Genomic DNA, 12661 nt, shown 5'->3' with positions numbered 1-12661 from the left:
CAGGCTTCGGAAACGTACACCACACACGTGGGCTGCCTGCTTGCAGCAGGTTCAGGGGGCGCCGGCAAAGGGCGACTAAGCCCGAGTGTTCAGCGTTCTCTCTCCCACCCTGCCGGTGTGGGAGAGCAGAGGAATGGGGCCTGCCCGAAGCTGCACTGTGCTAAGGGCTTCTGGGTGCATCAGCTGACCTCAGGCCAGCACTGCCTGCAGACGAAGAACCTGGCTCATCAGAGCTGACCCCAGACCTCACTGAACATAGATCTCAATGCACCCACGAAGCCCCTCAGGAGGGGTTGTACTCAGGTGAGACCTGGGGGATATCTGATTTGCGGGTGAGCTGCCTCGTGCTCCGTGAAAACACCGGGCCGTGTACCTGTGCAGAGCACCTGCTGGTGTCAGAGTGACCACACAGGGCCGTGTACCTGTGCAGTGCGCCTGCTGATGTCAGAGTGACCACACAGGGCCGTGTACCTGTGCAGTGCGCCTGCTGGTGTCAGAGTGACCACACAGGGCCGTGTACCTGTGCAGTGCGCCTGCTGATGTCAGAGTGACCACACAGGGCCGTGTACCTGTGCAGTGCGCCTGCTGATGTCAGAGTGACCACACAGGGCCGTGTACCTGTGCAGTGCGCCTGCTGATGTCAGAGTGACCACACAGGGCCGTGTACCTGTGCAGAGCACCTGCTGGTGTCAGAGTGACCACACAGGGCCGTGTACCTGTGCAGTGTGCCTGCTGGTGTCAGAGTGACCACACAGGGCCGTGTACCTGTGCAGTGCACCTGCTCGTGTCAGAGTGACCACACAGGGCCGTGTACCTGTGCAGTGTACCTGCTCATGTCAGAGTGACCACACAGGGCCGTGTACCTGTGCAGTGCGCCTGCTGATGTCAGAGTGACCACACAGGGCCGTGTACCTGTGCAGTGCGCCTGCTGATGTCAGAGTGACCACACAGGGCCGTGTACCTGTGCAGTGTGCCTGCTCATGTCAGAGTGACCATACTGGGCCGTGTACCTGTGCAGTGCGCCTGCTGATGTCAGAGTGACCACACAGGGCCGTGTACCTGTGCAATGCACCTGCTGGTGTCAGAGTGACCACACAGGGCCGTGTACCTGTGCAGTGTACCTGCTCATGTCAGAGTGACCACACAGGGCCGTGTACCTGTGCAATGCACCTGCTGGTGTCAGAGTGACCACACAGGGCCGTGTACCTGTGCAGTGTGCCTGCTGGTGTCAGAGTGACCACACAGGGCCGTGTACCTGTGCAGTGTGCCTGCTGGTGTCAGAGTGACCACACAGGGCCATGAACCTGTGCAGTGCATCTGCTGATGTCAGAGTGACCACACAGGGCCGTGTACCTGTGCAGTGCATCGGCTGATGTCAGAGTGACCACACAGAGCCGTGTACCTGTGCAGAGCACCTGCCGGTGTCAGAGTGACCACACAGGGCCGTGTACCTGTGCAGAGCACCTGCCGGTGTCAGAGTGACCACACAGGGCCGTGTACCTGTGCAGAGCACCTGCCGGTGTCAGAGTGACCACACAGGGCCGTGTACCTGTGCAGTGCGCCTGCCGGTGTCAGAGTGACCACACAGGGCCGTGTACCTGTGCAGAGCGCCTGCTGGTGTCAGAGTGACCACACAGGGCCGTGTACCTGTGCAGTGCACCTGCTGGTGTCAGAGTGACCACACAGGGCCGTGTACCTGTGCAGAGCACCTGCTGGTGTCAGAGTGACCACACAGGGCCGTGTACCTGTGCAGAGCACCTGCCGGTGTCAGAGTGACCACACAGAGCCGTGTATCTGTGCAGTGTGCCTGCCGGTGTCAGAGTGACCACACAGGGCCGTGTACCTGTGCAGTGCGCCTGCTGGTGTCAGAGTGACCACACAGGGCCGTGTACCTGTGCAGTGCATCGGCTGATGTCAGAGTGACCACACAGAGCCGTGTACCTGTGCAGTGCACCTGCTCGTGTCAGAGTGACCACACAGAGCCGTGTACCTGTGCAGAGCACCTGCTGGTGTCAGAGTGACCACACAGGGCCGTGTACCTGTGCAGTGCACCTGCTGGTGTCAGAGTGACCACACAGGGCCGTGTACCTGTGCAGAGCACCTGCCGGTGTCAGAGTGACCACACAGGGCCGTGTACCTGTGCAGAGCACCTGCCGGTGTCAGAGTGACCACACAGGGCCGTGTACCTGTGCAGAGCACCTGCCGGTGTCAGAGTGACCACACCGGGCCGTGTACCTGTGCAGAGCACCTGCCGGTGTCAGAGTGACCACACAGGGCCGTGTACCTGTGCAGAGCACCTGCCGGTGTCAGAGTGACCACACAGGGCCGTGTACCTGTGCAGAGCACCTGCCGGTGTCAGAGTGACCACACAGGGCCGTGTACCTGTGCAGAGCACCTGCCGGTGTCAGAGTGACCACACAGGGCCGTGTACCTGTGCAGAGCACCTGCCGGTGTCAGAGTGACCACACAGGGCCGTGTACCTGTGCAGTGCGCCTGCTGGTGTCAGAGTGACCACACAGAGCCGTGTACCTGTGCAGTGTGCCTGCTGGTGTCAGAGTGACCACACAGGGCCGTGTACCTGTGCAGAGCACCTGCCGGTGTCAGAGTGACCACACCGGGCCGTGTACCTGTGCAGAGCACCTGCCGGTGTCAGAGTGACCACACAGGGCCGTGTACCTGTGCAGAGCACCTGCTGGTGTCAGAGTGACCACACAGGGCCGTGTACCTGTGCAGAGCACCTGCCGGTGTCAGAGTGACCACAGTCTGTGTTCACTGTTGCAGGTGTACCTCCTCATCCTGAGTGTGACCACGCTCAGCCTCTTACTGGCCCCGGTGCTGTGGAGAGCTGCCATTTTGAAGTGCGTGCCCCGACCTGAGCGGCGGTCAAGCCTCTGAAGCACTGTGTGGACGCCCACTTGGGGAGGGCCTTGTGACGGCCAGAGCTGTGCTGGAGCCGGTCTGCTTGGCCCGCACCTGCAGCGTCTCCTTCGCAGGCGCAGAGGCATCAGGTGGCCGGGGCTGTTGCGCCTGGAAGCGCCTTTTTTCAGAAACTGCAATTAACTTTATTATTAATTCGTCAGTTTGATTTTTTCGGTCAAGAGGAAAAATTAGGTTGCTTTTTTATTTATTGTACATCTTTAGAAGTATAACCTACTTTTTAAGTATTTGTTATTTAACATTTCTGTGATATGAAATTTTAATCCTTTTGAATTTAATTTAAGGAGTTGGGAACTTTTATCTTGAAATCCTGTTTTCTGAGACGGCTATCTTACAGATGTCTATTTACCTTTTATTATAGCTATTTTAAATAAAACACTTTCATGTCAGTTTGTATTAGGTTCGTTACTCTACAAGTATTTTATTTGGGACGCATGCACTGGGCTTGGTGGTTAAGGCGCCTGCGTCCCCTGTTGGAGTGCCTGGGTTCCAGTCCCAGCTCCGGCTCCTGACTCCAGCTTCCCGCTAATGCAGACCCCGGGTCATGAGAGGGGCTCAGCTGGGGTCCGGTCACCCATGTGGGAGACCGGATGGGTGAGTTCCTGAGTCCTGGTGTCCATCCCAGCCCAGGCCATTGAGGGCACCTGGGAAGGGAACCAGCCCCCTCCCACCCCTCCCCCCTTCCTCCCTCCCTCTCCCCCTCCCTCCCTCAGACTTAAAACCATATGTGGTTTTGAATCACAGGAATATACATTTTTAATAAAGGGCAATTATGATCAGGGTATAAATGAAATTTGTTGAAAAATTGTTTTTTAAATGAAACTTTTGTACCGAGCTAATCTGCACAGAACCCAGCTACTTTTCTCATTTGGATGATTCATTCTTCACTTTACCCTTCTCTGCATTAGTGCAGTACCATTTGAAAAGCTTAAATCCTAACTGATGTGTAGCAAGTGTATTGTGGGTGCTGTGTGCTGTGCTTTAGGGCCCGACTGCAGCAGGGTTTCCCCGCGGGGTCGTCCTGCCCTGTGTGCGGCTCTGGCAGAACACCTGAGGCCCAGAGAGTCATACAGGTTCCTGGGCTGAAGTCCAAGCAGCACCAGTGGGCGGAGCCAAGACCTCTGGGCCCCACGGGCGGGAGCGGGAGAGGGAGCCCTCCACAGCCCTCTTCACAGTGACACCACTGCCTGAGACCCCCTCCCAACACCCCTGCGTCTGGGCTGAGTTTCCAAGCCGTGCGGTTGTGAGGGCGAACACGTTCAAACCAGAGCAGGTGCGGGTTTTGTCTCCCATCCGTGTGCTCTAACTGACAGGTAGAGCTGACCGGCTCGCCATGTCCTAGGCGGCAGGCACTTCACAGTGGGTCTGGGTGACGGCTGTGAGAGCCTAGCGCTCCGCCTGAAGGACAGCGGTGCAGGCGTTGGGCATGCGTGTACACAGACATACACACGCATGTGCAGGTGCACACTGGAGCACGTCAGTGCAGAGACGCTGCAGGTGTGCCTGCTGGGACTCCTTAGACCTCCCGCTGCTGAAGGAGGGGCAGGGCTCTGCTCCCGCGTGGCTGAGGGTGCTGGGGCCTGTCCCGCCGGGCTCCCGGTCTCCATCAGCACGTGCGACGCCCGGGCCCTCGGAGGTTTCCTGCCCCTGTGCCTGCCGGGACTTGGTGGTTCTGTTAGCTGAAGAAGTCCTCCCACAGCACGAAATCTGTCACGCGTGGCAGCGGAGCAGTGAACACGAGCCCTTGGTGACGGGAGACCTGTGCCCTTCGAGAGTTCAGTCGCTGGCAGGTGACGCAGGTAAGACCTGGCGTGACCTCCCTGGGGAGAGCGCTCGGCCTCCCCGTCCCGCTGCCCCTCCATCCTGACCCACGCGAGGCCTTGGCAGGGCCCTGCCGCACCGCCCCCTCCCCAGCTCTCGCGGCTGAGGCGGGGTCGGGCGAGCCCCAGGGACACATTGACTGCTCCACGCATGAGGGTCGTGACGTTTGGGTCTTAAACGCTGAGTCAGCTCCTGACATTGGGCTGGGGCGGGCCTGTCGGGCAGCAGCCACTCATCGGAGGCTGCGCCAGGGGCTCAGCTCCACCCTCAGACGGCCACCACCAGCCGTTTGTTGGCCATTGTCATTTGGCTTTTGCTGTAAAATATAAATTAAAAATATTAAAAAACTTAAGAAAATATAAACCAGCTGTTCCCACTCAGCCCCTCTCAGTCGCACCTCCAAGGGCAGCCGCCTGCCTTGGGGCCACGGTGCTGATCCTGTCCTCACCGCCTGTAGCTGAGAGCTGCGAACTCCCCAGGCCCCAGCCTCCGGGGTTGTGGGGAGACAGGGGGATCTCTGTCCATGAGGTGGGGGTGGAAGAGGGGTCTCTGTCCACGGGGAGGGGTGGAGGAGGGGTCTCTGTCCAGGGGAGGGGGTAGGAGGGGCTCTGTCCATGGGGGGGTGGAGGAGGGGCTCTGTCCATGGGGGGTGGAGGAGGGGTCTCTGTCCATGGGGAGGGGGTAGGAGGGGTCTCTGTCCATGGGGAGGGGGTAGGAGGGGTCTCTGTCCAGGGGGGGTGGAGGAGGGGTCTCTGTCCATGGGGAGGGGGTGGGGGAGTCTCTGTCCGTGGGGGGGTAGGAGGGGTCTCTGTCCATGGTGGGATAGGAGGGGCCTCTGTCCATGGGGAGGGGTAGGAGGGGTTAGGCCGACCCAGAGCGTGGCAGGCATCCAGAGGCGGCGGCGGGTGCTGGCCGTGTCTCGCATGCCTGTCCTGGGTCTGCTGCCCTTGGCGCCCTGCATCTCACGGTTACCTGAAGGACTCTGGCCTCCCTGGCCTGATTCCTGTGGCGTCTCCGTGACAGGGAGCCCCGCTGCGCCAGCTCAGCCCCGCTCACAGGCCCTCCGAGGTCTTACCGAGCCTCACCGGCTGCTGCTTGACGGGACGCCGTCATGCTGTCACGGTGGAGACGGCCGGGAGCCTCGGCTGTGTGGGGCCGGGTCGGCGCTGTCCCTTCGTGGTGATGGGGGCGGGCGCTGGAGCGGGAAGCCTGCGGCGCCCATGGTGGGCGGAGCCACTCGTGGCCTGCAGCCCGGCTGCACCCAGGGCCAGCCTTGACCCCACTGGGCGTCGGGGGGTGACAGCTGCCCAGGGCACGTGGGGGAGAGGGGCTGCAGTGTCCCTGGGCAGCCTGGGTTTAAGCAGAGTCACCGACCAGTGACTGGAATTAACTTATCAATTCATGCAACTACGGGACAGAGAGCCTCGCGCTGAGCAGACAGTCAGCCTTGACTGAGGGCTCTCGGTGTCACCTGGGAAGGTCCATGATGACGGCACACTTCCCGCTTTGTGAGGGCACACTTCCCGCTCTGTGAGGGCACACTTCCCGCTCTGTGACGGCACACTTCCGGCTCTGTGAGGGCACACTTCCCGCTCTGTGCCGGCACACTTCCCGCTCTGTGACGGCACACTTCCGGCTCTGTGAGGGCACACTTCCCGCTCTGTGCCGGCACACTTCCGGCTCTGTGAGGGCACACTTCCCGCTCTGTGAGGGCACACTTCCCGCTCTGTGAGGGCACACTTCCCGCTCTGTGACGGCACACTTCCGGCTCTGTGACGGCACACTTCCCGCTCTGTGAGGGCACACTTCCCGCTCTGTGAGGGCACACTTCCCGCTCTGTGACGGCACACTTCCGGCTCTGTGACGGCACACTTCCCGCTCTGTGAGGGCACACTTCCCGCTCTGTGACGGCACACTTCCCGCTCTGTGAGGGCACACTTCCCGCTCTGTGACGGCGCACTTCCCGCTCTGTGAGGGCACACTTCCCGCTCTGTGAGGGCACACTTCCGGCTCTGTGACGGCACACTTCCCGCTCTGTGAGGGCACACTTCCCGCTCTGTGACGGCGCACTTCCCGCTCTGTGACGGCGCACTTCCCGCTCTGTGACGGCACACTTCCGGCTCTGTGATGGCACACTTCCCGCTCTGTGATGGCACACTTCCCGCTCTGTGACGGCACACTTCCGGCTCTGTGATGGCACACTTCCTGCGTCTGTGCAGCCCCAAGGAGCTGCTGGGGAACGTCGTCCCGGGCAGCATCTTGAGTTACTGCAGATGGCGCTCCTGGCGTCACCGCGACAAAGCACCTCTCGGCTCCGCACCTGGTGCACAGCCGTCCTGTGCCCCATGGCACAGCCCAGGGCGGAGCCCCCGGCCAGCAGGTCTCAGAGGCCCCTCCATCCACACCTGCTCTCCCGCAGAGCGACGCCAGCCGGTGCCTTGGTTCACGCAAAGGCTCCGGGGCATTTGCCTGTTGATCTGGCCTGGCTGGCACAACCCCCCGTGGCGCCGGCCTGTGGCCGGCGTCCGCTCGAATGGCCTGTGCCCCTGAGACTGGACGGCCACTTCATGGGAGTCTCCCCTGGCTGGGGTTCACATCCCCAAACCCAGCAGAAGAAGCCCTGAGCTTGCGAGGGAGTGCCAGGGTCAGGGCGAGTGGTGGTGCCTAGGCCCACAGACGCTCCTGGGGCGGGAAGGCTCGGGGGCCACGGGGAGCTGCGAGGACACCCCTGTCCTGCAGTCTGCAGGGGCTGACGCTGCAGCAGCGACTCCCACCAGCATCGCCAGCCTGGCAGACCTGGGAGGGCTTGGGGAGCCCTCGAAAGGCTGGGTCCCCATGCTGCTTCCGCCCCAGCCTCCTGGGAGGTGGCCGTGCTGCCCAGTGCTCGAGTCTGCCGCGCGCTCGGAGACTCGGGTGGAGTTCCTGGCTGTTGTGGGCATTTGGGGAATGAAAGATCCTGTGTGTGTGTGTGAGCGCGTTTTCAATAAAAAATGAAAATAAATCAGCATATGTATTTTTAAAAGATTTATTTACTTGAGAGAGTTACAGAGAGATTTTCCGACAGCTGGGTTACTCCCTAAATGGCTACAATGGCTGGAGCTGGGCCAGTCTGAAGCCAGGAGCCAGGAATTTCACCCAGATCTCCCACGTGGGTGCAGGGGCCTAAGTACTTGGCCCGTCTTCCGCTGCTTGGCCAGGCCATTGGCCGGGAGCTGGATTGGAAGTGGAACAGCCAGGACTAGAACCAGCACCCACATGGGCTGCTGGCGTTGCAGATGGCGTCTTAACCCGTTATGCCGCAGCGCCGGCCCCGAGTATACGGATTTTCATAAAGGAAAGAATTCAACACTTGCTGCGGCTGCATCCAATTCAGTGTGGGACAGGAGCCCACCTGTGACCTGCAACCCCCAGCCTCAGGACACAGGCCCAGGGACTCCAGCAGCGCCCTTTGAGTGAGAATAGCTGATTAAAATGCAATTTGCGGGGCCAGCGCCGTGGCTCACTTGGTTAATCCTCCACCTGTGGTGCCGGCATCCTATATGGGTGCCGGGTTCTAGTCCCGGTTGCTCCTCTTCCAGTCCAGCTCTCTGCTGGGGCCCGGGAAGGCAGTGGAGGATGGCCCAAGTGCTTGGGCCCCTGTACCCACATGGGAGACCAGGAAGAAGCACCTGGCTCCTGGCTTCGGATCAGCGCGTCGCCGGCTGTAGCAGCCATTTGGGGAGTGAACCAACGGTAGGAAGACCTTTCTCTCTGTCTCTCTCTCTTTGTCTATAATTCTACCTGTCAAATAAATTTTTAAAAATGCACTTTGCTTTATGGTGTTTGTGGCTTTAGGAAGTACTCTTAGGGGCTGGCATCGAGGCGCAGTGGGTCAAGTCACTGTGTGCAATGCTGGTATCATGTCAGGGCAGCTGGTGAGGGTCCCAGATGCTCTGCTTTGGTTCCTTCTGCTGGGAGGCAGTGGAAGATGGCCCAAGCGCTCGGGCCCCTGCCCCCACGCAGGAGACGGATGAAGCTCCTGGCTCCTGGTTTTGGCCTGGCCCAGGCCTGGCTGTTGTGGCCATTCAGGGAGTGAACCACCTGATAAAAGATTTCTCTGTGTGTGTCACTGTGCCTTCCAAGTACATAAATAAATATTTTTTTAAAAATAAAAATGGGCCGGGGCTATGGCATAGTGGGTAAAGCTACCACTTGAAGCGCCAGCATCCCATAAGGATGACGGTTCAAGTCCCGGCTGCTCCACTTTCCATCCAGCTCTCTGCTATGGCCTGGGAAAGCAGTAAAAGATGGCCCAAGTCCTTGAGCCCCTGCACCCATGTGGGAGACCCCAGAGGGAGCTCCTGGCTGCTGGCTTCAGATGGGCCCAGCTCTGGCCATTGCGGCCATTTGAGGAATGAGCCAGCACTTGGAAGACCTCTCTCTCTCTCTCTCTTTGCCTCTGCCTGTCTGTAACCCTGCCTTTCAAATAAATAAATCTTAAAAACCAAAAAGCTGAGGGCCGGCGCTGTGGTACAGCAGGTCAACACCCTGGCCTGAAGTGCCGGTATCCCATACAGGTGCCCGTTTGAGACCCGGCTGCTCCACTTCCAATCCCACTCTCTGCTATGGCCTGGGAAAGCAGTAGAAGATGACCCAAGTCCTTGGGTCCCTACACCCACGTGGGAGACCCGGAAGAATCTCCTGGCTCCTGGCTTCAAATTGGCCCAACTCTGGCTGTTACAGCCAACTGGGGAGTGAACCATCAGATGGAAGACCTCTCTCTCTCTGCCTCTCCTCTCTGTAACTCTGACTTCCAAATAAATAAATAAATCTTTTTTTAAAAAAAACAAAAAAGGCACTTTCATTTCCGTTAATGGTTCATCCTGAAGGTCATCTCTGGGCCCCCGGCTCTCCAGTGCCTCCTGCTCTGGGAGAGACGCTGTTTCGAGGGGGACACAGCCACACTGTGGAGGAGGTAATTTGCCAGTGTGTTTCTGGTTTTCTCGTGCAGGATCATTGTCAGAAATGTACCAAGAACTTTAAAAAACTAAGTAAGAAAATGGCAGCTTGGTTGAAAAACGAGCAAAAGACCTGAGCAGGCGCCTTCTCCAGATTCCGGGTGGTGAAGTCTCCCAGCCGTCTGCCAGCAGGGAGCCTTCAGCCGCAGGAGACACCGGCATGCGTGAGGGTGTGCGTGGCCAGGCTCCACCTCGCTCACTGCCGGCGGCAGGGCCAGTGGTGCAGCCACTTAGGAGGGCAGCTTGGAATGGTGACACACTGGATGTTCGCCACAGGGCCCTGCAGCTGTGCTCTGCAGATTGGCCCAGGTGGGCTGAAGGCTCAGGGCCTCGCGGAAACCTCTTCCAGGGCCTCCTTCCTGGTTGTGCCCGGACGTGGGAGCAGCCAGGATGTCCTGAGTGGGTGAAGGGACAGCAAGCCGTGGTCCACCAGTGCTGAAGAGAAAGGAGCCGTGGAGCCACGGGAGGCGCCAGGAGCTTCAGGGCGTGTTAAATAGAAGATTAAATAGTGTGTGTGTGACATCCCGAGGGGGCCTCAGTATGCGAGCGGCGCCAACTGGGGCCAGCCTGCTGCTGTCTGTCCAGACCCACAGAACGGACAGCCGAGAGCAAGCCTAACATAAGTGACAGCCTCCTGGTGATGGTGACAGTGGCGCGGCAACCCAGGCTCCCCACTGTGACGACTGTGCCACTCTGGTGGGCATGCTGGGGTGGCTGGGGAGAGGATGGGGAGGGCAAGGTTAATGGGAACTCTGCCCATTGTTGCTGTTCATCTAAAACAGCTCTAAAAATAGCCTTTTAAGCCGGCGCCGAGGCTCAATAGGCTAATCCCCTGCCTGCGGCGCCGGCACACCGGGTTCTAGTCCCGGTCAGGGCGCCGGATTCTGTCCCGGTTGCCCCTCTTCCAGGCCAGCTCTCTGCTGTGGCCAGGGAGTGCAGTGGAGGATGGCCCAGGTGCTTGGGCCCTGCACCCCATGGGAGACCAGGATAAGTACCTGGCTCCTGCCATCGGATCAGCGCGGTGTGCTGGCCGCAGCGCGCTGGCTGCGGCGGCCATTGGAGGGTGAACCAATGGCAAAGGAAGACCTTTCTCTCTGTCTCTCTCTCTCACTATCCACTCTGCCTGCCAAAAAAAAAAAAAAATAGCCTTTTAAAAAATCAGGTTGTCGGGGCCGGTGCTTTGCATAGCAGGTTAAGCATCTGCCTATGGCACCAGCATCCCACATGGCAGTGGGAGATGGCCCAAGTCCTTGGGCCCCTGCACCCACGTGGGAGACCCAGAAGAAGCTCCTGGCTTTGGATCGGCCCAGCTTTGGCCATTGCGGCCATTTGGGGAGTGAACCAGCAGATGAAAGACCTTTCTCTCTGTTACTCTGCCTCTCACATAAATAAGTAAATCTTTTTTTAAAAAAATCAAGTTGTCAATTTCTGGAAAAAAGTGCCAAGATTTTGATTGTGTTGAATCTCTAGGTCGATTAGTTAGTTACACCAGCCATCATAACGATACTGAGTCTCCCATTCTGTGAGTATAGGGTATCAGCAGTTTTTCTTCCCCCCAAAGATTTATTTATTTGAAAGGCAGTGTTACAGAGAAAGAAAGACACACACACACACACACACACACACACACAGAGATCTTCCATTTGCTGGTTCACCCCCCAAATGACTGCAATGACTGGAGGTGGGCCAATCCAAAGCCAGGAGCCAGGAGTTTCTTCTGGGTCTCCCAAATGGGTGCAGGGGCCCAGGGACTCGGGCCATCTTCTACTTTCCCAGGCCACAGCAGAGAGCTGGACCAGAAGTGGAGCAGCCGAGACTCCAACCAGTGCCCGTATGGGATGCTGGCACTGCAGGCCAGGGTGCTAACCCGCTGCACCACAGCGCCAGCCCCACTTCTTAAAGCAGCGCTTTACATCTTTTCTGTGGAACTCCTGAACATTTAAAGGACTCCTGATTGGTCCCTCTGGTTGGCTGGTGGTGTGTGGCCTCGGCTGTAGTGGCGCTGCCGGCATCTGGGGCGCCAGCTCCGCACAGAGGGTCCCCCGGGGTGCTGCTTGGACCTCCTGATGCGTGTTGCTGAGCAGCAGGATTTGCCCAGTTTTGAAACGTTCGAGGTCCAGAGCCCTTGCACCTCAGGAGTGCGCCGCTTCCCCCGCTCTTCGTGTGCCATCTGAAGGCGTTCTCACACAGATGCGGGCTTCTTCTGAACCGTCTGCAAGAAACTGTCACTATCCTGATGCTTGGCGCCTAAACCCATCACCATGCTGCTTCTAAGAATGAGCGGGTCTCTGCAATGGGACAGCCGTGATGGCCCCTAGTTCCCTTCTTACCTGACATTAGAAACAGTTTCCCCCGTCCTCCCCAAAATGTCCTTGATAGCTTTTAGAAAATGGCGTTATGGATACATAGTTGACATGCCATACAGTTGCTCATTTAAATTCTACAATGTTTCCTGGTGTCCTGTTGAACAGTGTCATACGAAACATGTAACAGAATTTGCTACCGTAAGCACTGGGAGTGTACAGGTCTGGTGCTAACGTTGTGCAGCCATCAGCACTCACCCTTGGCAACCTTGGCGTGAGCCCAGCGGAGAGCGGCCACCACCGGGCTCTGTCTCTGTGGGTCGCCTCCGCCAGGTCACGACGGCGGAGCCCCACAGCGTCTCCATCCCCGTCTGACCTCACTTAGCACAGAGCGTTCAGGGTTCCTCTGTGCTGTGGCCCGCGTCCGATTCCATCCCCCGTGTCCACGGCTCTGTTGGTGAGCACTGAGGGTCCTTCCACCCTGTAGCTGCCGTGACTAATGCTACAGTGAACATGTGTGTGTGCATGTGCTAACAAGTCACGCTGACTTACTAGCTTACGTTGAACTACCTTCGCATCACGGGCTTTGGCCGGCCCAACCCT

At 58.7% G+C, this 12661-nt stretch overlaps 1 protein-coding gene across 20 annotated transcripts in view; it reads left to right on the top strand.

Moving 5' to 3' along the window:
* TMCO3 (transmembrane and coiled-coil domains 3) overlaps nt 1-9591 on the top strand; it is a 51733-nt gene extending 42142 nt beyond the window's left edge. For 12 of the 20 annotated variants that reach the window (XR_011378690.1, XM_070048543.1, XM_070048534.1 and 9 more), the window contains 2 exons: nt 4637-4736; nt 9315-9591. Coding sequence is in view for 18 of the 20 variants with exons in the window: in XM_070048543.1 (XP_069904644.1) it covers nt 4637-4736; nt 9315-9382 (168 nt within the window). In the remaining 2 variants the exon portion in view is untranslated. Of the gene's footprint in view, nt 1-2781; nt 3327-4636; nt 4793-9314 lie in introns of those variants that run through there. The other 8 variants (XM_070048550.1, XM_070048542.1, XM_070048540.1 and 5 more) reach the window with 4 other exon arrangements.
* The last annotated feature ends 3070 nt before the right edge of the window (nt 9592-12661 follow it).

The sequence above is a fragment of the Oryctolagus cuniculus genome, chromosome 9 (genome assembly GCF_964237555.1).
Source record: "Oryctolagus cuniculus chromosome 9, mOryCun1.1, whole genome shotgun sequence".
In the NCBI taxonomy this organism is placed as follows: Eukaryota; Metazoa; Chordata; class Mammalia; order Lagomorpha; family Leporidae; genus Oryctolagus; species Oryctolagus cuniculus.
The sequence above is the reverse complement of the archived record's forward strand: the minus strand, read 5'-3'. Positions and strand labels throughout refer to the sequence as shown.